Source organism: Populus alba, chromosome 3 (genome assembly GCF_005239225.2).
Source record: "Populus alba chromosome 3, ASM523922v2, whole genome shotgun sequence".
Classification (NCBI taxonomy): domain Eukaryota; kingdom Viridiplantae; phylum Streptophyta; class Magnoliopsida; order Malpighiales; family Salicaceae; genus Populus; species Populus alba.
The window spans coordinates 2,942,941-2,969,945 of NC_133286.1; the positions used below are offsets into that span (position 1 = coordinate 2,942,941).

Genomic DNA, 27,005 nt, shown 5'->3' on the forward strand with positions numbered 1-27,005 from the left:
TTGAGATATAGTTGACTCACTGAGTCAATCAAAACCTAATTGATCGAAACAAACTCAAGTGATACTTCTTTTTATTATTTTTTTAATCGAAGACGACATTGTTTTAGGATTGACATTGATTGACCCGACAACCTTAATCGGGTGCGGGTCTGACAGCCGCGGTACCATCTTGGTCTAATGGGCTTGTGCCATTATTTCCATATATTATATAAACGAAATGCCCGAACTTATGACACGCTCTGTCTGTGACTGGGAGTAAAATAATGGGACCTGAGACAGAGAACAGGAAGCCAACTGCTGTGTTCATGGCTTTTGGTACGAAGGGCGATGTTTACCCTATCTCTGTAAGTATTTCTTCTTCCAATGGGATTGCTAAAATATCTCTTTTTTTTGTGTTTTTCTTTCCAGTTGAGTTGAAAAATCAAGAATTTCTTGTGTTTTCTTGTTCTTGTTTCAGGCCATTGCCGCTGCTTTTGCTAGTGATCAGAAACAATACCGGGTGGTTCTAGTAACACATTCAGCACATCAGGTTTGCATTGAAATCCTCCTCTTCCTCTTTGGTTTATTGCTTACTAAATACCCAGCCAGTAATCAAAATCAACCATGCATTCTTGAAACAATACTTTATATAGTTTGTTCCTTAGGTCATCTAGTTTGCAAGTCGAAGAAACCTTTTTCGAGGGTAGCCCTAACTTGTGTGTGGACTGGCTAGATTGAAAAGTCGTATTTGAGTTATGCCCTTGGGAAGAAATCAGCCCTATAAAATTGCAAGGTGTTATTCTGATTTAACTCAATATAGAACTGTGCTGTTCTTTTGTTTCATTTTCTTTCGTCCCTAGGAATTTTGGGTTCATGTGAGTATTCCGTTTCTTTCTCTTTCTCCTTTTTTTTTTTACTGATAATTTTTGTTTTTAGAAGACCTGCTGATGTTATAAAATGTTGGGTTTCTTGCAGAACTTAAGCTCTCACTTGGAAGAAAGACATGTTACGTTCTTAGGAATCAATTCACCACCTGTTCTTTCTGTTCGCAACAATTATGGTTGTTCAGGTTCTAATATCAATGGCTATGCTATCTTTGCAGTACATAAGAAGGCAAATCTTGTGAGAATGGGATTAGTTTTATTTTTGCATTGAATTAACTAACCACTCTGCTGTAATGGACCATTTCTTTAATAGGATCACAGGAGTTAGCTTTTTCACAACAAAAAATGATAGCCACAAGAGAGCACAGACAAGAATGCTATTCAGCAGTTGAAGGGATTTTTGGACATGGTCCAACCATGGAGGGTGATTTTATCTTGATAAATTTTTTTGCATTGGTATTTCTTGGAAATTCTGGTCCATAGAAGCACTTCAGATACGTTGAAAATATAGCCTGGATTTATATGGCTTTCTTGATGAAAGTATCAACCTAATAAAGGAAAACTTTGCTTTGCTCTGGTACAGGAAGGATGGAGCCTTGCAGAACTTTTTCATATCCGTTGTGTGGTAGCTGCTCCATATGTTGTTCCATACAGGTGGTGATATTTTCTCTAAATTCTCTATTTCTTAATTACTATGAAGGACATTTTGTGTTTGGTTTTTCTCCAATGTGCTATTATTATGTATAGGCATGTATAATAATTGAAGTAACACAGATACGGTTATAAAAATGTATGCGTATATGGCAGTGGATTATGTGAATGTAGAATTTCGTTTTATTAAATGACAATTGAATAACTTGTTCCTCAATGTTATTTATCCATATAGAGAAAAGTGAAGAGAATATACATGTCTATCTATTATGTATTTTGAATTGTTGGGTACATGCATGATTCAAAATTCCATATTGATGAAATAGCAACGAAAGCTATTATAGATATTAGTGGGAAAATCTACAGCCAAACAGTTCAAGAACAGGTTTCAAATCTATGCTGGTGGCTCCAAAAGCCAAGCAGGTGTAGGGTGTGACTAGAATTTGGTACAGGATAACTAACAATAAGGGTACGTGAACTTCCACTCAAGGGAAATGAATCTTGGAGTGGTCATTATATCATACAGAATGCCACATTAGTATGAGACTTCTAGAGTATTTTTGCTTGCCCAAAGTCATATATTGAAGCAATAGAAAGAAAGTTGAATAGGTATATGCGGGAATACTAATAACCCATCTTCTTTAGCACTTGTATTTAGATAATGTGTTAATATTTAGTTACTTGCAACATTTTGTGCTACTTGATTAGTTGATTTTGCTGACTTAGTTGTCCTGACTAAATGTCTCAAACCAAGCATCGAATATGCATTAGATGTTATCTGAAGGGGTTGATGTATTCATTCACAAGAAATTTCATCCTTTCTGTATGCTTTTTTCTTGAGATAATTGTTAGGACTCCCTTCGCCAATAATTCTCCACATATGATGGGGTTACTAATTCATACAAAATTTTACAATGCGACTTTTGGATTTATGCAAAAACTGGTCATGTAAAATTCATAATAGTCGTGCTTGGTTTTTGTCAATATGGACATCCACACTGTAAGCGAGACTACAAAAAGTTCACAAATGCCACAGTAGTTTCTCAAAGCATATTGTAGATATACCACTAATGATATTGAATATTAATACTTTCATCTGTAATGTATGCCAAATTATAATTTTATAGATGAAAAATTTGGTGACCAGATATCTGAATATCTAAAGTTGCCTAGTTGTTGGTTCTTTATATCTATGCTTGCCCTGTTATTTAGTTGGTTACTGTTTGTATCTGCTTCTAGCTTAAGACTGCATCCCATTTTTCTAGAACTAAAATTATCAGGTTACAATGGACAATGGTTATTCCTGTCCTTTGTGTTTTTGTGGAATTTGATGTCTGGCACCAGGCATGGTTGCTTCTTTGTCAACCTTGGAATCTTTGGGAATTCATGGAAACGTTCATGGAAACCTTCAGTTTCCTGTCTTTTTCCACATTTTCCCCACTTTCTAATGCAAGTTCTCACAAATCTTGTTCAGTAGTTTTGCTGTAAGATGTGCATATCTAGATAGTTTATTTTGTTGTTAATTTTTTCCAATGTATGGTTGACACTTTTTGTGTGCTTTTCAGTGCACCTTCCTTATTTGAGAGTCACTTTAGAAGGGAACATCCTCTATTATATAAATATCTCCAAGAAGCTGACAGTAATCAGGTGCTTCAAACTCCTCATGTAGAACCGTTTTCTTACTAGTATAGCACCAGCATAATGTAGGTCTTTGTCTCTTGCTTTCTCCTATTATTTTTAATTAGGTTTATGATGTGCAGCTTGTATACAAACTTCTAACCTTTTTATGATCATAGGTTTCCTGGAAAGATGTGGCTCATTGGATGTGGCCGCTTTATACCGAAAACTGGGGATCATGGAGAAGTGATGATTTGTATCTGAGTCCTTGCCCTTTCACTGTTGGTGATTTTGGATATAAGATTTCCATTTTTTCATGGAATGAAATTTATGATTGCCACCTCCTGCATGTACATTGATTTCATGATGCATTGTTACTTTGTTGTTAGGGTATATTTAAACTCATTAAATTTCTTGTACTGAATCCAGGATCCAGTAACAGGGCTTCCCACTTGGCATGATAGGCCACCATCTCCCCTACTGCTGTAAGTTGCATTTTTTTTTCTACCAAAAACAACCGCATAACCTAATTCTTTATTATGATTGCAAGCAAAGCAAAAGGATGATTGAGCCATTGTGGCACAGCTAAAGAATTTAGATGGTTCTAGGTTTTATTTCCATGGCATTCAAAACTCCCCGTGAAAGTAGAAATGGATTATTTTAGATGATTTATGAATCCATTCCCATGTCTGGCTAGAACAAATGAAGTAAAAGTGATTTGAGCCAAAGGAAAAGGAAAAGAAAAAAGAAAAGCATACAAAGTAAACATTATCTGCCATTATCTAGGTTTAATTGGCACCATTTTCTCATGCTTTAAATCTAACTAAGAATGACACCAAAATCTCATGATTCATATGCATTCTGTCCTTTTAAAAAAATATTATTGGATGGGTTAATTAAAAGTTGAACACATTAACCTGTTTTTCTTACTCTTTGATTTTTTTTGAGTAAATTACAATAACCTCTTGAAGCATCATGAAATTACAGGCATTACAGAAGAGTTTAATGATTTCCCAAAAAGCTTCTCCAAGTTTAAGAAAATACTACAAAAAACCATGTATGCCCCAAATGCCTCTAGTTATACTAAAATGCCAACATTGAATTGAAATTTAGTGTTTGTTCATACATTAGGTATTTTAAATACTTTGATACTATTATTTCAATTTTAGTTAATGAAAATTACTTACTGAATAAAAAATTCATTAGGATAATAATTCTAATCATATTATTAAACATTTTTTTCTTTTATTTTTCCTTAAAAAAACAACCCATTCGGTCAATATGCTTTTAATTTGTTTGATATTGGTTTTAAATTCAAATAAAAACTGTATTGTACTATGCATTTGAATATCATCAAGTTTTTTCTTCCTATATATTCATATGTTTTTTTTGTTAGGAGCCAATAGTTTTTTTATAAATCGAACATAAATTCATAAATATATAAATGCATATTTTAAGAATATCAATAGATGTTTTGTCTTGATGAATTGTTTGATTTTTTTAAATGATATTTTTATTAATTTGTGAAGTCATAATATCAAAATAATTCAAATAGCTATGTTGAAACAAAAGGTAACTTGAAACTTGAAGGATGTTTTGGGTATAAATGGGGGTATTTTGGTTATAAATTCTTTCTATAGTATTACTTAAAATGGGGTATATAGTCAAATCACCAAACTTTTGGGTTTTGCTTGTATTTGGACGATACCTAAAGGAAATTTTTGAATTTACTCATTTTGTTTTTGCAATAGGTATGGATTTAGCGAAGATATTGTTGAATGTCCAGGTAATCCCATTCTTTTGCTCCTTTAACATGAAAATTTTACTTAGGTGTTCCCTCCTCTCCTTTGCTTTCATTTTCTTTTTTCATTCAAATGACTGTAGACTTTGTGTTTTGATGACCATCATAACCTTAAGCATGTGAAATTTCCATGGCAGTTTATAATCCATATTTTTTGCTTATCATTTTTCTATACAAAGAGGTTATTGTATATTACTCATTGTCTTTGTTATCCTTGTTAATTGTGAGAAACATTCAAGCACATCAAGGCTTTATCCTATTATGTGAATCCCATTGCTTCTACTATATGTTTGATGACTCTCCAAGCAATTCCAATAGGTTTAAGATTTAGCCTAGGCTGGGACCATGGCTGATGCATCATCCACTGTCATCTTCTCTGACAAATCTCGCTTGTTTTTGGAGAAAGTCACCAAATTTCAATCACATTTGCAGGCCACAACGTAAAACCATATTTATCTGCTTTTTATTATTATTATATGAAAAAGACAAGAAAATACTACCCTCAACCTTGTAAGCATAAATCTAACCTTAAAACACATTTTTAAACAACAAATCAACACAAAATTTCAATGTAAAGTTTATGTATCTAAAAGTTCAATTCATATCTCTCAAATGTTGTGATGAAATTATATAATCTTGGTATCTATGGATTTCTTTCCATAAGAGCTTTCATTTGATGGTGATATTGGCTGGTTTTACAACCAAATTTTATCCATCCAAAATTTTCTCTCTGCTTAATATCTTTCCAATTTTTAAAATGATAGTGTTTTTATGTTAAAATAAGCCAAGTTGACAGCGCTTGGGTATTGCTACTTTGAGGACTACGCATACTACAATTGAAAGTTCGGGGGCTTAATTGAACTATTTCATAGATGAAGAAAGTTGTACAATTGTACATGGGTATTGTCAACTGTCAATGAGATGATCATGTGATTGATGTTGTGCTTCCCCATTTCCATTATCACTAATAATAGCATGTTAACAGATTATTGGCCATCAAATGTCCATGTTTGTGGGTTTTGGTTTCTTCCTACTGAATGGCAGTTTTCATGTAAGAAATGCCAAGAAATTTCGAAACTTTCTTATCCTGGAGATTTGAGGACAAAAGATGAAGTGTGTTCAGCTCATGTCAAGTTACAATGTTTTCTGATAAATCCCGCATCAACACCTCCTGTTTTCATAGGACTAAGTTCTGTTGGAAGGTAGGTTCGTTGCTTTTTTGTTTATGGACTATTTATTTTACAACATTTTGGTATGTTCATCTCTTCCTTGAATTTTTTCTTAAACTTAACAACCGCAATGTTAGGTTGAAAGAAAACGGTTAATTGGCTATAACATCAACATCATGTGAACATTGTAAGCCTAGCATGGATGTCAAATTTGTTTTTGAATGGACCTCTTTTAGTTTATTTCATTCACTTGTTTAAATTGTCAATGGTAATCTTTTCTTGAACTGTGTTTCACTTTTGTTTACAGCATGGGCTTCTTGAGGAACCCTCAAACATTTCTTCAGGTAATTCAAACTGTCCTGGAGATCACAAATTTCAGATTCATCCTTTTTACTGCTAGCTATGAACCTTTGGATGAAGCTGTCCAAGTTATTGCCACTGAATCATCACATTTAGATAAAAGAAAGTACCTTGAAGAAGGAATCTGTCTCTTTGATAACCGCCTCTTTTGCTTTCCTAAGTGAGTATATATCTTGATCCCTTGAAGCATCATATTTGAATAAAAAACAGTAACTTCTTTGTGCAATGCTATCAAGATGTATAGGCATGGACATGTGGCAGTAATATCATTTAAATATTTGGGAATAATTTTTTTTTCACACCCCACCATTCTTTTGTGTTATCTAATGTGCCAAAGTGGTTCTTATGTTTATAGCATGACAAATATGATGACATTTGTGTCACAGACCCCTGTGTTTTCAGGGAGATTTAAATTCATTTTAGGTAAATACATGGGTTTTTCAGACATGTGCACCTATTAACAACTTGAGGAACTTGCACTTCCTAATACATGGGTAGTTAGAATTTTTAACTATAAAGAATTAGAAGGTTAAAATTAACGTTTAATAAAACTAGATTAATGTTAAAAACAAAATTCAGATTTTGCAACCATCTGATGTATCCAAAACAAAATGGTACATATCATTTTAAATTGATTTTTCAACTCTATTAAGTCACCAAATCCACTGTCTGATAACAATTATTTTATTTAACTCTATCATCTAAAAAAAAAAAACTTTGGAAATAAATTTTCATAGGTAAATTAAAAAACACCCTTTATTTAACACACATGATAATGGTGGCTTCTTTTGATTTTATTCCCATATCATCCAAACTAAAAAGAAAAAAAAACTGCTATCTGTTAATTGTTCAGTCAAACAGGGAAATTAATCAAATGTGCTCGTGTCTTTATTTTCTTGATGGATAAACAACATAGTACAAAATCTCAATTTTTTTTATATAGTACTCTAATATAATTAAAAGTTACTTTTGACCTTTAAAAATTTACAGTTTAATATTGTAACAACTCCTATAATTGAGGAAGTGTAACTCCCACAATTCTGAACTTTCCTGTTAGGGCACATGTTAGAAAAACCCTCGATACTTTCATGATAATTTTTGTTGCATACACTATCTTGATTTGGTCACTACGTTAGTTTGGGAATTTGATCATGCATCCTGTGCCTGAAAGTTTCTTAGGCCTGCAGCTTTCCTGGCATGAATGCAAAGCCCTTTAGTGATGGGCATCTGAAACTGAGAATTTTGAGCTTTAATAAGCCTCTTGTTGTTTGATCTAGACTTTAATTTTGATAGAAGGGAAGGGAGATGTTCCTTTTGAACCTTGTGGGCAAGCACTATCATGTAAGCAGAGAGTATTCTAGTATTTAATCTCAACTGGGAGCTCCGCTAGAAATTAGAAATTATTGAAGTGAGAGCAAGATTTTTCATTTTTTCAAAGGAATGAAACCCTTAGGGTAAGTGAAATATTCTGAGGTTTAACATTTATGAAAACATGCAGCATACTACCTTGTTTTCTAGGGTGAATTGCTGAAATTATAATTCTGTGATGCTTATAGAAGTACTTGTGATAGCAATAGATTATATGAGATTGATTTAGCACAATACTAACTACCAACTATAAAAGATTGATTTAGCACAATACTAACTATAAAAGATGATAAAACCATGTAGACGATACCTTCAAGGAGCATTATGACAAGATAATACAAGAGAAATTCTGAAATGTTTTCTGTATTTTTCACTAAGAGAGTTACAATATATATATACATCAAGAAGTATCAAAATCCCTTAATTCTAGGATCTAATAAACATAATCAGATACTTTAATACTAGGCCTAGACAATAATTGAGATCTTTAGAGAGAATCAAGGGATATACAGCTATAACAGAAATTAAACAAAGAAAGAAGAATATAGTGACAGCTATGAAAGAAATAGAATAAGAAAAAGAAGAATATACTGACAGCACTGACAGCTATTAAAGAAATGAAATAAAGGAGAATATATTGACATCCCCCCTCAAATTGATGCGGGTAGATCGAACAACATCAATTTGCGACTGAGAAACTGATGTCGTTGGCGTGTCAATGCTTTTGTAAAGGCATCAGCTATTTGAAGAGCAGTATTGACATGAGGAAGAGTGATAACACCTCGAGTAAAGGCCTCCCTAATATAATGACAGTCCACCTCTATGTGCTTGGTGCGTTCATGGTAGACCGGATTTGCAGCTATTTGAATAGCACTAGTATTATCACCATGAAGTGGAGTAGGAGCAGTTGGGGGGAACCCAAGTTCAGAAATAAGACCACGTAACCACACAATTTCAGAACAAGCTGCAGACATGGCGCGATACTCAGCCTCTGTAGAAGATTTAGAGACACAATCTTGCTTCTTACACTTCCAAGAGATCAAAGCATCTCCAAGAAAAATGCACCAGCCAGTAATAGACTTCCTAGTATCCGGGCAGCCAGCCCAATCCGCATCACTATAAGAAGTCAAGGTAAGAGTAGAATTTTGAGGAAAAAACAACCCACGAGTAGAGGACCCAATTAAGTATCTAATAAGACGACGAACTGCAGCAAGATGAAGATTTCGAGGTGCCTGCATAAATTTGCTGACTATATGGACAGCATAGGAGATATCAGGCCTTGTAATGGTGAGGTAGATAAGACTACCAACAAGTTGCCTATAGAAAAAAGGATCAGGCAAAAGCTCGCCTTCATCTTTTCGGTATTTCACATTCACCTCCATTGGTGTATCAACAGCAGTAGCATCCTTTAAACCAGCAAGCTCAATGAGATCCTGAATATATTTATGTTGATTTAAGAACAAACCATGATCTCTAGAGTGAACTTCCAGCCCCAAAAAATATGTGAGATGTCCAAGATCTTTCATTTGAAATTTACTATGCAGCATATGTTTAAGCTCAGTGATCAACCCAATGTCATTTCCAGTGAGGATAATATCATCAACATAAACTAAGAGAAATACCATACCAGTGGTGGTCTTGTAAAAGAAAAGTGATGAATCATATTGACTTTGGGTGAAGGAGAAGGTGAGAAGAGTATTGCGAAACTTCTCAAACCAGGCTCTAGGTGCCTGTTTCAACCCATACAAAGAGCGTCTGAGTTTGCAAACTGCATTAGAAGCCTTTGTGGACATACCAGGTGGAAGTGTCATATAAATCTCTTCCTTAAGATCCCCATGCAAGAAGGCATTGGTTACATCCATCTGATATAAAGGCCAAGCATTAGAGGCTGCGATAGCAAGAAGTGTTCTTACCGTAGTCATCTTAGCAACGGGTGCAAATGTTTCTTCATAGTCGAAGCCATATTGTTGTTTATTGCCAAGAGCAACCAATCGAGCTTTATATCTATCCAAAGATCCATCAGACTTGAGTTTTACAGTATAAACCCACTTGCTACCAATGGGCTTGACATGTGAAGGACAAGAAATAATGTCCCAAGTATGATTGGCCGTAAGGGCGTTAAGTTCTGCCTCCATTGCTTGTTTCCAGCACTCATGTGCGCTAGCCTGTTTATAACAAGTGGGAATGGAAATAGAAGATAGAGTAGTAGACATAGCCACAGGAGTTGAAAAACCATACCTTTCAGGAGGTTTGTGAGGTCTAGAGCTTCTACGAAGAGGAGGGGGATCATAAGAAATGGGCAGAACAGGATCAGATGCTGCAGGAAGATGTGAAGGAACCTCAATGAGACCTGGAGAAGGAGCAGAAGCAGGAGTGCGCCGATGATAAACATAACCAGGTTTAAACCTTTGTACTGGTGTTGGCGATGTAGAAAAAGATGGTAAAACAGATAGAGAAGGAAGTACTGAAGGCTGTTGGGTGCAAAAGAAAGGCTGATTTTCAAAAAATATGACATTCCTAGAGACACGAGTTCGACGTGCATGTGGATCATAACAAAGAAATCCTTTTTGGGTGACAGCATAGCCTAAGAAAGCACACTTGACAGATTGGGCAGTAAGTTTATTTCTCTCATGTGCAGGAAGGTGAACAAAACAAACACATCAAAAAATATGAAGATTAGAATAATTTGGTGCATGTCCAAACAAACGAACATAGGGAGAATCATTGTTCAAGTGGGGAGATGGTAATCGATTAATTAAATAAATAGCAGTACACAAAGCTTCACACCAAAAATGAGAAGGAACACATGACTCAAGAAGGAGAGTTCGAACAACATCAAGAAGATGACGGTTCTTTCTTTCAGCCACACCGTTTTGTTGTGGGGTGAAAGGACAAGAACGTTGTGATATGATCCCATGACTTTGAAGAAAAAATTGAAATGCATTTGACATATATTCACCACCTGAATCAGATTGCAGAATTTTGATTTTGGCAGAAAATTGTGTCTCAACTAAGGCAAGAAAGACTTTAAACACAGAGAAGACCTCACTTTTAGATCGAAGAAAAAATATACCCAAGTAAAACGAGTGAAATCATCTATAAATGTAACAAAATATCTGTAATGTTCATGAGAAATAACAGGTGCAATACCCCAAACATCAGTATGCACGATTTCAAAAGGTTTGGTGGTGCTGGTTTTATGCAATGGAAAAGGAAGAGTTTTGCTTTTACCAAGTTTGCAAGATGCACAATCAACAATATCATTATTAGAAGAAGTCGAATTTTTATTTCCTAGTAAACCAGATTTAAACAAGACTCGAAGTACATGAGAATTAGGATGTCCTAAACGTCTATGCCACACCTGATTATCACATTGAACAGCATTACATGCAACATAATTTGACATAGGAGAGGGAGATAAAAGCAAGGGAAATAGACGTCCCACTTTAGGTCCCTTCGCGATCATCTTCCCGGACACTTGATCCTGCACAAAACAACCAGATTTGGAAAAATGAACATCACAATTGTTGTCAACTAATTGGCCAACAGATATAAGATTAGTGGACAGCTTAGGGGACACAAAGACAGTATTCAAAAGAGCTGAAATATCACCAACAGCTGTGATAGACAAGGGGTTACCATCGGCAGTACGAATATGAAGATTGCCTTTATATTTTTGAACATTATTTAAAGGTAAGGCAGTGTTGGTCATGTGATTGGAAGCAGCAGAATCAAAATACCAAGGCTTAGGAACAGAATTTCGGTTACCTGAAAGGCCTAAAGCAGAAAGGGCAGAAACTATCATTTGTTGGACCATTTCAGGGGTGATAGAGGACTGACCAGGACTAGGAGTATTTTGAGGAACCAACCGAGACATTATAGGCAGTTTCAGATTTCTTTGGAGGCCGGATGGAGCAGTCTTTGATGATATGCCCTGGTTTCTTACAATAGTTGCAGAATTTTTTTAGTACAAGTAGTGGCAATGTGCCCAAATCCTTTGCAGCTATAGCACTGGATATTTGACATATTTCTGCCTCCTTTAGACCTCCCTTGAGCAGTGTATGCAACAGGAATTGGAGTAGAATTTTGAGCTTTCTGCTCCAAGACAGCTTGTGTAATGATCCGTTGTTCTTCCCTGAGAAGCTCTCCTACACAAATATCCAAGAAAGGAACTGGTTCTCTATTCATCAGGTTGGACCTGATTGCTTCAAATTCCCCTCTTAACTTCATTAAAAAACTGATCACGCTTGCTCGTCTCATGCACACTTTGAATAGCAACAAGTCCTTCAAGAGGTACACTTGCATACACAATGTCTGTGTACTCAGCCCAAAGATTTACAAAGGAAGAATAAAACTCTTGTATTGACATACTGCCTTGACTGAGTTGACCCAACTCAAGTTCCAATTGGAACCTTCGTGCTGTATTGCTTTGGTTGTAAACTTTCTTCAGGTAATCCCACATTTCTCTAGAGGATTTGTAAGGCTTGAGATTGAGAAGCATGGAGTGTTCCATACTTCCAAGGATCCAAGACATAATCTGAGCATCCTTCACCTCCCATTTCACATATTTCTCCTTTTCCTGCTCACTATCAGGTGCAGGAATTGTCCCAGCAATATGACCCCATAATTCCTTTCCCTTGACAAAAATCTGAAACTGAAAAGCCCAGGCAGAATAGTTCTTTCCAGTAAATCGAACAAGAAAATGTTCAGATCGTTCTAGAGACATGATTTAACTAGAAACAAGAACCAAAAGATCAAGTCCAAGAAAAAAGACAGAATAGAAGAACCAGAAGAAACTAGACACAAGATGAATTGATTTCAGAATTTTGGCTCTGATACCATGACAAGATAATACAAGAGAAATTCTGAAATGTTTTCTGTATTTTTCACTAAGAGAGTTACAATATATATATACATCAAGAAGTATCAAAATCCCTTAATTCTAGGATCTAATAAACATAATCAGATACTTTAATACTAGGCCTAGACAATAATTGAGATCTTTAGAGAGAATCAAGGGATATACAGCTATAACAGAAATTAAACAAAGAAAGAAGAATATAGTGACAGCTATGAAAGAAATAGAATAAGAAAAAGAAGAATATACTGACAGCACTGACAGCTATTAAAGAAATGAAATAAAGGAGAATATATTGACACATTATTCATTGGCTATGCAGAAGAAACACTTTTCTCTTCTCAAATTGAGTACTAGGTGCAAATAGCCTTTAAAACCCTCTTATCATGGCTGCATTAGTTGGTGAGGTAATTGTTTTGATTATATGAATGACCCCATTTTTTCATGCAAAACAGTATGATACCTTACCAATGGCTATTTCCAAGATGTGCAGCTGCAATTCATCACGGGGGCAGGTGAGACTCATTATGTTATTTTATTTCATTGAAATATTAATTTCAGCACATGACATGCAGAAGAACTAATTAATTTTTCTTTTTCGTTGCTTCTCATTGTCTGTAAATTAGTGGATCCACTGCTGCAGCACTACATGCAGGCATCCCACAGGTTTGTCGAATTGCAAACCCTTGCTTTATTTGATTGTTGTAGAACTCAAATAACATGCAAGTTGTTTTACTCTTCAAAGTTTTTGCTGCGCTGCTTTGGTCAAGGCATGCCAAACAAAAAGGATATTCTTTACAAGTCCAGAATGAAATTCTGATAAGACTAGCATATACCACTATAATGGGACAGCCATGTCCACAGAGAGGAGTAGGATGGAGGCGTACATTATTGGAAGAAATAAGGGTTAAAAAAGGTGTTTTAGCAGAAAGCCATTTGATAAAGAAATTAAACGGATGAAGGTGAAAGCTCTTTGATTAAACCTTTGGTAAGAGAAAGCCAGCCCATGATCAGAAACCTCATTCTAGACTCAGTTCCTGGTGCTTGAGCACCTCTCCTGACTTTCTGTTATTTGTCATTTACTTTTTTTGCGAAGTTATCCATCAACTGTTAAACATAACCCTGCAAATGGATTGCAACGCAATATTTTTGTTTGCCTAGAAGCACTCTTCCCTTCTTGTCTGCTCACTCTTCATCTTGATCTTGCTGAATTGGTATCAATGTCTCTCAGCTAGGTTAGACATTTAAGATACAGAGTAATGTTGTTGGTAGGATTTCCTTAGTTTGCCAAAAAGTGTTACTACATGCTAAACTCTAATATGGTACTGCAATTATGATACCATACATGCATTAGAAATTATATATGCTGTCATGACTTTGAAGATCAATGCTAATATATGCTTGCCCGTACTATTGGTGTGTCTGCTTTTCAATGCTGTCAGCTCTCTTAAACAAATCCAATAATTTTGAAATCATTTTTAATCTACCGGAAGATTAATCTATGAAGGGAAAAGAAGCATGACAAGGCTGGTCAAATTTTCTTTTGTGCTTCATCAATGATTATCTTCACTAATTTCTCACCATTTGTCTATCTCGACCAATTGATTAGAGTGTTAGATGGCAGGTATTATGTCCATTTATACTGGATCAGTTTTATTGGGCTGAGAAGATGTATTGGATAGGAGTTTCCCCGGAACCATTAAACAGAAGCCATTTGATTCCAGATAAACTGGACGATGTGAGCATCAGTATGGCTGCAAAAGTTCTATCAAGGGCCATAAATGATGCCCTGTCTCCAAACATCAAAGCACGTGCTTTGGAAATTGCGGAGAGAATTTCTCTTGAGGTAATGCTTGTTCTTCAGTTATTTGATCACATTGCTGGTGAAGTGTTTAAAGAAATTGCATATATTTTAAATCTATAAAGCTATATATCTATGAGTGATAGGGATATATTCTGGGTTTTATACCAAAATCTTCCTGCTCGTATTCTATGCTGCAATAATTCACATATTGAAAACTTTTACTTCTCAATGATCACATGGTAGTTTCGTTTCCTTTCCTTTTCTTTTTCCCCCCTATGCCCTAACCTTATATAATGGCTTACAGAAGCCTAGTTTTCTCGCAGCACATATGCTCAGAATTTTGGTTTGCTCTTATGAAGATTCTTTTTAGTAGATTTCATTTTAGGTATATTGGTGGACACTTGAGGATACACCAATTATATAGCCCTATATTTTGTCTGCTGAAGTTGGAATCTAAGACCTTGTGGACCATGTCAACTGCATACCATTTGATTTAAAGCCGAAAGATAAATAGTTTCACATTTCTACACAGGGTTAAGGGTACATAATGGAAGTGTTCAAAAAGTAGTACCCATTTGAAACTGTGGAATTCTCAGTGGCAATAGAAGGGTTTTAGTCTTGAGAAAGCAACTTCGTGTAAAATAGCAATAATTAAGGATTTACACTGATTCAGATATCCTTCCCTTATTAATCTACCGGGTAATGGCCATCAAAAGCTGATTATGTGATAAAGTTGCCAAACTAGTATATTGAATGCTCCACAAGGGAGTTTTGGTTGGCACGTATGATTTGAGAGTCATTGCTTTCTCTGGTGTACCTTTTTGGCTGTGAAATTTGATCTTGGCTTTTTTACCCTGAAAAGAAATGAGGTGGAACCGGGCATTTTTCTCTGAAAATTTTAGTGTTATATATTTCATCTTTTTCGAAAAGAATCGTTAACAATCATCATAAACGTTGCAAATTTTTGTATACAAATGGCTTTAGATTCCTTGCATCATCCTTCTTTGTATGCAATATAATGTTTGGCGTGATTTCACAACACTCTTTTTGTTATCTCTTTTCAATTTTCATGATTTTGACAACATCCTCCTCTCATTTTTGTGCAATTTACCAGGCTCTCCTTCACTTGAAGGACATTATGGAAAAATTGAAGAACTTATAGCAATGAGGTTTTATTTGGATTGACTTCAACACCATCTACTTAAATGGCTTTTAAAATTTTTCTCCTCAAGAATGGTTTAATTGCACACTTAAAGATTCTGAAATCAATCTTGAATATTTGGAAGAATTCTTGAATTTTGTTCAAGGTGTTTCCGCTGTGATTTTTTTTCCATGGAAACTAGAGCTTTTTGCATGGTCTAAATAAGGCATTGTTTGTTTTCACAGCTGGGCTGTGCTTTAAAAAAAAAATTAATTTTTTTTTGTTTCAAATTAATTTTTTTTTTGAATCGTTTTGATATGTTAATGTTAAAAAATAAATATTTTTAAAAATAAAAAAATATTATTTTAATATATTTTCAAGCAAAAAACACTTTAAAAAACAACCGCTATCAGAATACCAAATACTATCTAAAAATATATGGAATGAATGCTTTGGATAATCAACTATGTGGATGCGCACCTGGATGAATAACGTATTGATGAGCTGGATTGCTACAGGTCTTGACTTGGTGCTAATGTTTTTGGCTTGACGGCAAGACCCTACCTGTCCTGCTGGGGCTCTCCAACTGCAGTAGATTAGCGATAGTTGATGTCTCCAACTGCTGATAGACTGTTGATGAGTTGTGGATTTGTCTCCAGACAGAGACAAGCTCCGCAATTCACACATTTGGCATTTATCAGACCTGCTGCCTGTACTCTGTCCACCCTTTAGGTAGCGTTGGATGCTGGGGACAGGGACAGCAGGTATGAGACAGTGTGAGACAAACCAAACACATCCCACTTCTGTCTCGTACCTGTCCTAGCATCTTGAACTCCGAACCAAAGGCTAACTAAACTGAATGCTCTCTAATTGTGTGTGTTTTTGCTCTCTCAACTATTGCGAATGTCGTGTCAAGTATGAAAACTTTTTACACGTTAACCGCCTTATTCTGAATGAAGTGCTGAAATCCAAGGTTTACCTTGAGATTTCTTTCTTATATTTTTGCCAACTTGCAGGATGGAGTCATGGAGGCCGTAAAGATCCTTAAACAAGAGATGAATTGTTCGTGTTAGAAAAGCTTTCAGGTTTGAGTTCTCCAAAATCTCAAGATCTTCTGTTCTCTGTGACTGCATGAGCTTCTGCTGTAGATGTTTGGTGGAGTTAGATTTACAGTGCCTGGCTAGTTTAAGACTGTTATATGTACAGTTAAAGGTATGAGCTTTGGGACGGAAGAAAACTGTAGCCACACACAAGACAGCACTGAATAAAAATTCACTAACAGTTCCATTTAGATAGGTTGGAGCTTCCGTTAATGGTAAAAAAAATATCAAAAATCATCATAACAAATTTATTTTGTATTCAGTGCTTTTTTTATTAATGACTGTGCCAAATACTTTTTTCTTTTACAAAAAATATTTTATATTTAACGTGTTTTTGTATATAAAAAAAATTCCAAGATCAAATAAAAAAAATCATGCATATATGTAATCAAATAAATGAAGAACTATATTTGTGTTAATAAACAAAAAAAAAAAAAATTATTTACAATAACTAAAAATAAAACTAGAAAAAAAATCTAGAGACATTCATTGATTAAGATATTTAATCTTAAAAGACATAATATTTACTCAGATATGTTCATTGAATTTTTCTATTAAAATTATTTTTTAATTTAAATCAAATAATAATAGAAATAGGCTTACACTTATGCATTAAATTGATTAAATAAAATAAAAGGGAGAAAACTATATTATGCAAGGATGTATATATTAGAAATATTATCTGAAAAATAAATATTTTTTTATTTTAAAAAATAAAATTAATATATACAAAAAATTAAAAATAAGAATAGATAAATAAGAATAGTCTTTTCAAGAATAAAAAACACAGCACCTTTGAAAAAATCTAAATCCAAAAAATATTAAATAAGCAAAAAAGAAAAATCATATAAAAGAAACATTAATTGAAACATAAATTTTAAAAATATTTAGAAAAAAGTAAAAAGCATGTTAATAGCAGTGGTATTGTAGCTTAACTATTCATACATGTGATTCAAGCCATAGATTCAAACGGGTTCAAAGCTCAGGCTCATGGACCTATGGCCGAGCACACCTAGGCCATTGTAATGAAAAGTCTAGCCGTGTAGGTAGGCCTATATGCTTAGGTCTATAGGCCTAAGCTTGGGTTTTTTTTTTTTTTCAATTTTCTAAAAGGGTGAATAACTTGTTAACCTAAAAAAAACAGGCAATGCAAACGACATATCATCTACAAGCCTATATTTCGCCCACTATTATAATCGCTAAAAAATCAGGCAATGCCACCCCCCCCCCCAAAAAAAAAAAAAAACCCAATTCCTAAGTCATTTCAACCCAAGAACACATTTCTAACATCTTTAGCACACTTGCAAATCAATCCATCACTTCATAATGCCTAAAAAAATGTCTAAAAACTAAAATCAAACTAGGTTAGTTTTGATTTTTTTGACTTAAATTTGTTTTTTCTGGTAATATTGAGACTTTAAAGGACCACCATCAATCCCCTTTTATTGCATGAGACTCATGGACATCAAGAAAAATTATTTTGGTGGCCGGAAATAGCGTGAATGATAATGTTTTCTCCTATTACTAGAATTCAACGACTCTTCTCTCTTATTTTTCTAACCAAAAACTAAAAAATAATACAAATAAATTTTTGTATTAAAAGTGAAAATTTAAAACTTAATGGCACCTAAATTGTATAAATTGCGTTATTTTTAAATATTGAGGATCTAAGTGTATTTTTTACAAAATTTTTGACACGTGCCACCCATGTATGACATATTTTTCATTTTGGTTCCACATCCTTACCTAAAAAATCAAAAGTAATTGGCATTTAATCAGGACCTAATTGCCTAAAAGAAGACTTTGAAAACCAAAATAAATTATTAAAAATAAATGATAGGTCCATAATATTTTGTGAGTGTGTGAAAAATGCTTCCCAGTAAAAAAAAAAACCCACACTCTATATATATATCATGATGATGATTATATCAATTGAAAAAGCTTCGCCACACATGATATTATGGAGGACCACTTTGGTTTTTTGTTTTTTCCCTTTTAATGTATCAGGTTATTTGTTCATTATCAGTCCATGCAGTATAATGATTATTCTCTAGCCTTAGTAAAGAGTAAGATTTCCAGGAAAAAAAAAACATAAAGTGTTCTTATATCATTAGAGATTTAACTTCTTAGATAAGTGGATTTGTTTTAGATTTATTGTTCAAAGTTTCAATCTTAAATCATTTAAGTTAATTTTGACCGCAAAGATTTAAGATTTATAGCATGTAAGTTTTGAGAGAAATGAAGGGAAAGAAGAGTAATATTATATATATAAAAAAAATAAATTAAACCACTTTTCTTTATTTGAAAGCTAAAAGTAAAAATAGAAAATAAAGGAGAGAAAAATAAATCTTTTTTATACACAAAATTTTGATTTTCCTTGTTTCATAAAAGAGAAAATTAAAGTAACACAAAAAAATAGACAGAATTTCGCTCATAAAATCCTCTAAAAAATGATATTCATTCATTTTCCCTCAATGTTCTTAAACCAAAAAAAATAAATTATATTTTCCTTATTTTAGATTCTCTTCTAACCCTTATTTTTCTTATTTGCCATGTAGATTATTAATTAATTTATTTTGAAAGTAAATGATCTATTTAAAATATATGATAACAAGAAACTCATAATTCTTCACGTAGAAAAGCAGACACAATCATATATGACCTCATAGCTATATATAAAAAATAAAATCACTGTAATGAAAAAACCTAGCTGCATAAGTGGGCCTACAAGTTCAGGTCTGGGTGTCTGAGTTTGGTTTTTTTCTAATTTTTTAAAGGAATGAATAAGTTGTCAGCACTTATTTTTTGAGGAAAAAAAAAAAAAGCAGGCAATACATACAAGATGTCATTTAAAAGCTAATATTTTGCCCACTAGGCTAAAAAATCAGGCAATGTTTTTTGTTAAGTCAATTTCGACATTTTTAAGGAGGCACGCATATGAGTATTCCGTGTGTGAACATTACCAAACACGCGTTTGACAATCGTCATCTATTTATCCATGCAAATCGTCATGTGAAAATCGTCACCAGTTGCGTAAGTTTTCTGTGCCAATTATTGGGTATAAAACCACTCTCCCACACCCTCAAGTACTCACAAAATCCCACACTCTATTTCAGCAACAAAAATCAATCCAACTTACACACTTCTTTTTCCCTACAATTCCAGCAATTAAGATGGGAGTATATAAATCTCTTCACTATCTCTATATATCCCCTACCTAAAGGTTTCATTTAGATTATAAGGTAATATAGCTAATCTCTGCTCCCACAATAGCCTTCTCTCTTCACAGAAACTCTTGTATCTCCTGAGAAGGAATGGAACAAGTACATCTCTTCACGAAGAACCTAAAACCATCCCATATAAGCCATGCTCTTTCATTTCCAACCCGTGCCCTCGAGGCTTTTTCAACTCCTGAAGGAGCCCACATGATGAATTTTGAAGCAGCAGATGCTTCTGATAATGCATGGAGGTTTTGCTTGTCAACCCGTCTGACTGGAGCTTACCCAAAACCCGTTCTTCTACGCTCTTCTTGGGGTCGTTTTGTAGAGCAGAAAGGCCTTGCTCCCGAAGACAGGGTTGTCTTCTTCATGGAGAGAGATGAAGTTAATGACATGATCAGGAGGTACACGGTTAGAGCTCAACGCAAAGTGATGACCTTGATGGGGCAACATGTTTGGGTCGATGTCGAGGATCTTCCCTTATTTGAAGAGTTTGACATATAAGCTGTTGGCAGTCCTTTCCACTCCACTGGTACTTTGTTAATCTAGCCTTATAGCTACTGTTGGTTAATTTCCAAGTAATCAAGTAATCAGTATCTTGTTTGGTTTCCAAGTTTCTTTCCTTTTCTTCTTCTTAGTATCTTGTATGTCTTAAGCGGTTTACATTATGAAATACTGATCTCTTGTTATTTTTCTATAGATCATGTCACTGTACAAGTATTTTGTATGGATATTATCCTTTATTTTATAGTCATTCGTAAAACCATCAAAAAATAATACCTGAAAATTAAGAAAAAAAATCTCAATAGTAAAATGTTCTCTCTTTTCTAAAGTTTTTTTGTGAGAAGGCGTTTGTTTTCTTAGGATTTTTTTTTTTTTTTTAAAAAAAAAACTGCCATTTTCTGGCTCAATGGTAACAGGAAATGACAGCAATTTGAAGGCGGATGTTTGGCAGCTTTTCGTTCGTTTTAAACCTTCCAATGCTGCAGAAGTAGAAAATCTAAGCTCCTACTCTCCACTCACATTAGAATCTGGTTTCACAAGTAAATATACTGTTTAGGAGTGCTTTTTAACACTTTTAAAAAAAATTTGAAATTTTTATTTTAAATTAATATGTTTTGATATTTTCAAATCATTTTGATATGCTGATCTCAAAAATAATTTTAAGAAAATAAAAAAACATTATTGACATGTATTTTTAAATGAAAAACACTTTGAAAAGTAACAACAACCACACTCCCAAACACCCTAAATACTCACAAAAACCCACACTATTTCAGCAACAAAAATATTTGAAACTCATATTAATAATGGATTAACAATGTTACAAATAAAACAAATTAATTTATCTCGCAATTTATTTTGTATATAGCACTAACAGTTTTTTTTTGATTTTAATACTTCTCTAATGTTTTTTTTTTTTTTTAATCAAGGAGCCAAATAGCGAAAGGGGCAAATGTGCAATCTGATACAATGGCATACCATATGTTTATTATTAATAACTAAGATAAAGATAATATAAAATGATTTAAATCCCAAATTTATTAAGTATAATTGCACTTTAATGATTTGTTAAACTCTTTTTTTTCCCCCTCAAATCCCATCTTCACCTATGCTGTGATGGCGAAAAACACTTTGATTGATTCAAAGACCTATTTATTTTTGTGTTTTAAAAAAAATTAAAATCTTTTTATTTTTTATTTTATTTTAAATTTATATTTTTTTTGGTGTTTTTAAATAATTTTGATGTGTTGATTTCAAAAATAATTTTTAAAAATAAAAAAAATATTTTTTTTGATATATTTTTAAATATTATTTTTTAAAAAAACAACTATAATCAACACTACTAAACATCAACAAACTCAGACGCATCTAATCCATCCCATCTGGCCTCTCTCAATCTGTCAAAGCTACAATTAATCCTGGAGTCGCTGAATGTGCAAATGTCATCAGTTCCGATTGATCAATTAAACTATAATTAGTCCAGGGGACAGTGTATACATCTATGATTTCAGGAAATCGGAGCTCATCTGGGACAAAATCTGCAATTAAATTAGCACTTTAAAATAAAACTAAGATAAAGATTTCTTGAAAAGATCATCTATATCCGTTAGATACTACAGATGGAAAAGTTAGTGACATGCCATTGATACAGTGAATGCAGTGCACAGTTTTTCCTCATTCTCCTTACGAGTTACCATGCTCCAACCTATCTAAATCTTCTACTTCCATGCTCACATACACTATACTGAAATACTAGATGCCATACCTGCATGCTACTGCGAGTTTATAAAATATCTGTGCGTTGCTGCGGACTTAGTGCGCAAGTTTTCTGTGCCAATTATTGGGTATAAAACCATTCTCCCACACCCTCAAGTACTCACAAAAACCCACTCTATTTCAGCAACAAAAATCAATCCAACTTACATACTTCTTTTTCCCTACAATTCCAGCAATTAAGATGAAGCTAATGTCTCTTCACTATCTCTATATATCCCCTACCTAAAGGTTTCATTTAGATTATAAGGTAATATAGCTAATCTCTGCGCTCTCACAATAGCCTTCTCTCTTCACAGAAACTCTTGTATCCCTGAAAAAGAATGGAACAAGTACATCTCTTCACTAAGAACCTAAAACCATCCCATATAAGCCATGCTCTTTCATTTCCAACCCATGCCCTTGAGGCTTTTCCATTTCCTGAAGGATCCCATATGATGAATTTTGAAGCAGTCGATGCTACTGGTAATGCATGGAGGTTTTGCTTGTCAACCCGTCGGACTGGAGCTCACCCAAAACCCGTTCTTCTACGCTCTTCTTGGCATCCTTTTGTAGAGCAGAAAGGCCTTGCTCCCGAAGACAGGGTTGTCTTCTTCATGGAGAGAGATGAAGGTAATGACATGATCAGGAGGTACACGGTTAGAGCTCAACGCAAAGTGATGACCTTGATGGGGCAAGATGTTTGGGTCGATGTCGAGCATCTTCCCTTGTATGGTCTTTGAAGAGTTCGACGTATAAGCTGTTGGCAGTCCTTTCCACTCCACTGGGACTTTGTTAATCAAGCCTTATAGCTACTGTTGGTTTCCAAGTACTCAATATCATGCATATTATTGTGTACTTAGTATCTTGTTTGGTTTTCAAGTTTCTTTCCTTTTCTTCTTAATGTATGTGTGCCCTATGAGCTTTGAATCGAAAGAATATAATATTGAAGCTAATAAAAATAATATTTAAGTCTTTTCCAACAAGCCATGTAAGTGAGCATTCCACCAGGACCAGCTGGGATGTGCGTTCATGTTTTATTTCTCCTGCACTGCTGGCTTCATTGATTCCGGTGAGGCAGAGTTGCTGGCGATATACAAAGCCCGAGCTTAAGATCCTGGAAACTTGAGACCTTCTATGAGCTTAAAAATATTGTTTAGAAGACAGTTGAGGAAAACAATTCTTACACCTTCACTCACACAGAGGGGCTAACCATGCAGTAGACCAACTAGCCAAAAATAGTGTTAATCCTACATGAGACTTCATTGCTTGCTTGTAATCTCTTTAATTTGTTGTTTCCTTGTTCGTTAATTCAAAAGGAAGCTATAGACAATACCCATCAAGTGAGTGGCTGAAACAGAGGGCAGAAATTAAGGAAAAAACACAGAACAGGTAATAGTCAAGCTAGCTATGAATCAAGCTGTGCTTTGCTAATGACACGCCACAATTTCCCTCTCTCAAAACGTGAAGAAAGACCACTGTTCTCAGAGTTGCCATTAATGGAAATAGAAATAAATTAAGAGACGCAGCATCGTCCATGGCCTGGCTGCTAAAGGAATCTGATCCCACAGCCCAATTAAGCTGACTTGCCAACGATGAGGGAACACTAATGCTTTCTTAATGGGGCAAACTTCAGTCTCATTTGAATCCATGTCCTCCATCACGCAAGAGAAAACGCACAAGAAACGACCCTATGGGTCTCTCAGAACGCCTCCTATTCCTGTACTTCCTGGTTTTCCTAAGAACCCTCAGCTTAGAAAAACAATAAATAAATATATAAAAAAACACGTTTTTTTTAATTTACAAAAACTGTATATGTAAACCTTAAATTTGCAGTTTAATTTTAAAAACAAATCTAATAATGTATGTGGGGGTTTGATGCTGCCCAGAAAGAGATGCGAAAACTCATTTCCATGCTTGATTCGGTCCTTGATTGTTAGTGTTCACCTCCAAACTGATTTCCTTTTCATTTCCTCTAATATTCTTCCTTTTTTGTAGAAGTTCATCTCTCATGTACAGAATTTGTTCGGGAAAATAGTTAAAACTACACTCCCCATAGAGTACGAAACAATAATGCGATGCTGTCGAACGTTGCTGTCGAACGTTGTTGGCATACTTTATAGTATGCACATGACGTGTAGCTGAGCAGGACTGGACCCGCGAGGGAGACGTATCTCTCTCTCTCTTTTTTTTTTTTTTTGAAAGGGAGAGGTATCTCTTTATCACAAAAATAATGGTTCAAAGTCCAAAGGGCAGTCAGTAAGTGCATGGATACAGTGAATGCAGTGCACAGTTTTTCCTCATTCTCCTTACGAGTTACCATGCTCCAACCTATCTAAAAATTTACCAGAGTTATTATTAATGGAAACTCCAATCTATCTAAATCTTCTGCTTCCATGCTGACTAGTTATGGTGAAGATATTAAATTAAAATTATTGGGTAAAGTGTGTTTTTTTTCCTTCAAAAATTTAAATTTAAATTTCTTTAATATTCGAATTTGAGCCTATATTTTTTTTTATTGAATATTTGTTGTTAATGTTGAATTTACCTTAGAATTAGTAATTGCATATATATGTTGGAATAATTAGTAATTTTACTCTATTATTGCATGATTTGTGTTTAATTATTTCCATTGTTTTTAATTGTTAGTTTATAATTCTTTTTTAATTTATTGAATATATTTTATTGTTATATTGGCATAATTATTTAATAATTTGTTGAATTAATATTGTTAATGTTGAATTTACCATAGAATTAGTAATTGAATATGTTGGAAGAATTATTAATTTTACTCTATTATTGCATGATTTGTGTTTAATTATTTCTATTTATTTTGAATTTATTGTTTTGTTGTATTGGCATAATTATTGAATAATTTGTTGAATTGTAATTGTTAATGTTGAATTTACCTTAGGATTAGTAATTGAATATGTTGGAATAATTAGTATAGATTGGGTCAATTGGTTGTTGTTATTGTTAATATTTGCAGGTTTGTAGATTTGGGTAGTATCCCAGTATAGGGGAGGTGCTGCTGAATTTTTTTTAACATTTGAATTTAATTATATAATTATTTATATAAAATTGGTTAGATGCACATAATGAAAACCAGAGCTTCACGTCCGGTCGCATCAAGTTCGTCTAGCAGCGAGGAAGATATTTCCTTAGGTGCCTCTCAAGAAGAGGCACCTACACCACTTGCGCCGTCAGCTGATGCTGCCTCTTCCAGTGCTGTTTCACATTACAGAAGCGGCGTGTCTTCGCTGCAGAATCAATTTACCCACAAGTACGAGGCACAATGGAAGGACGGTCTTTCAATGTAAGTTTGTTAAGGTTTTAGTTTTTTTTTTTTAAAACAAATTTAAAACATAATTTATGAAGTCACTATTTAATTAATTTCATTTCTTTTCAGGTTCACAAACATTGAGGCCGCCCGAGTAATATCATCGGCGTTTAAATTGTCGAAGGAGATTCCATTGTTTCAATGGAGTTAGATATCCAGGCATCCTGAATGGATGCCTCAAATCAATGCATGGTTTTCTAGATTTCAGGTTCGTGTTAATATATAATTTTCAGCTTATTTCTAATAAATTCTTAATATAATTGTAAATAAATTATTAACATTTTAAAAAATTATTTTTTATACACAGAATCGATTATGCTGGAACAAGGAACATAACACTATTGTGAGGAGGGTGTAGGAAAATCACGCGGCAACTAGGTAAACATCGAAAAATTATGTTTTGAAATGTAACTTTTGCTTGCGTGAAGTAGGTTGCGTGATTTTTGGTACGAAGCCCAAAAAAAGGCAAAATAAACTACGAGGGATAGGGGGTTCCAAGGCTGGAACGATGTTGCGGTTTGGAGGGATTTCAAACCGATATACATCCCGGAGGATATATGGCCGCACTATCTTGAGCACGTGATGTCTGAGCGGTTCACACGACGCTCACAGTCCGGTGCTGGCAACCGGAATCGGTCAATTCATGGCTTGGTGACAACGCACACTGGCGGCTCATTCTGTTTGCTGCACATGCAAAACGGATGGTAAGATTAATTTAAATGAAATATATCGTTCAATTAATTTGTTGTTAATAAATTTTTTTCATTATAGGCTACGTCTCTTGGACGTGAGCCGAGCCCTATGGAGCTGTTTGTGGAGACGCACGTGCGGAGTCAATAACGCCAAAAGGGGGTGCAACAGTTCGTTGACAGCCGTGCTCAACATTTTGTGGTATGTTTATTCAACCATTTTATTTTGTAAGTTATTATTATGTTTATTGAATTGAATATGATGATTACTTTTTTTATTTTTAGGATACCTATAATAATCGGTTGAGGGAGAGATACGGGGACGATCCTTTGACCAATCCAGAATTCGATCCAGATTTGGAGGCTGGATCGTCTGGTTTACGGGCTCTTCAACACTACGGCCGAAAACTTGTGGTCGACTCGTAATGCTTCAACCGTCGGGAGCTTCTAATCAGTATCGAGCTCCCAATCTAAGGAGTTCGTGGCCTTGCAGCAACACACGTTTCTGCTCACCGAAAAGTACGACCACCTATCAGAGGCATACACACAACTCGTAGAACAACAAAGAGTGGTGTCCGAACAACAAAGAGCGGAGTCCGAACAACACAGAGCGGAGTCTGAACGACAACGAGCGGCCTATGAAGAGCTTCATCAAATGGTCATGAATATGGCACAAGGTGGAACATGTGCACCAAATCCTTTTTGGCTGCATAATAACCAGCCTCTCTCCTTCTCCTCCTCCTCCTCCTTTATATTAATTTTTAATAAAC

At 34.5% G+C, this 27,005-nt stretch overlaps 1 protein-coding gene across 10 annotated transcripts; it reads left to right on the top strand.

Moving 5' to 3' along the window:
- The first annotated feature begins 91 nt into the window (after window positions 1–91).
- Window positions 92–17,008, top strand: LOC118046073 (sterol 3-beta-glucosyltransferase UGT80A2). 10 transcript variants are annotated; one of them, XM_073408319.1, is made up of 16 exons: window positions 286–344; window positions 458–529; window positions 645–772; window positions 955–1,048; window positions 1,177–1,319; window positions 1,447–1,517; window positions 3,080–3,161; window positions 3,311–3,412; window positions 3,561–3,616; window positions 4,883–4,917; window positions 5,918–6,134; window positions 6,409–6,621; window positions 13,143–13,202; window positions 13,314–13,353; window positions 14,297–14,533; window positions 16,649–17,008. In XM_073408319.1, the coding sequence occupies exons 5-16, from the start codon at window positions 1,209–1,211 to the stop codon at window positions 16,703–16,705; spliced, it is 1,281 nt and encodes a 426-aa protein (XP_073264420.1). In that variant the 5' UTR covers window positions 286–344; window positions 458–529; window positions 645–772; window positions 955–1,048; window positions 1,177–1,208; the 3' UTR covers window positions 16,706–17,008. The 10 variants fall into 10 exon arrangements, 8 of the variants coding, with proteins under 8 accessions (XP_034910726.1, XP_073264417.1, XP_073264418.1 ...); XM_035054835.2 differs by lacking the exon at window positions 645–772 and having other exon boundaries at window positions 92–344; window positions 6,409–6,445; window positions 14,412–14,533; XM_073408316.1 differs by lacking the exon at window positions 645–772 and having other exon boundaries at window positions 96–344; window positions 427–529.
- Window positions 17,009–27,005: the final 9,997 nt, after the last annotated feature.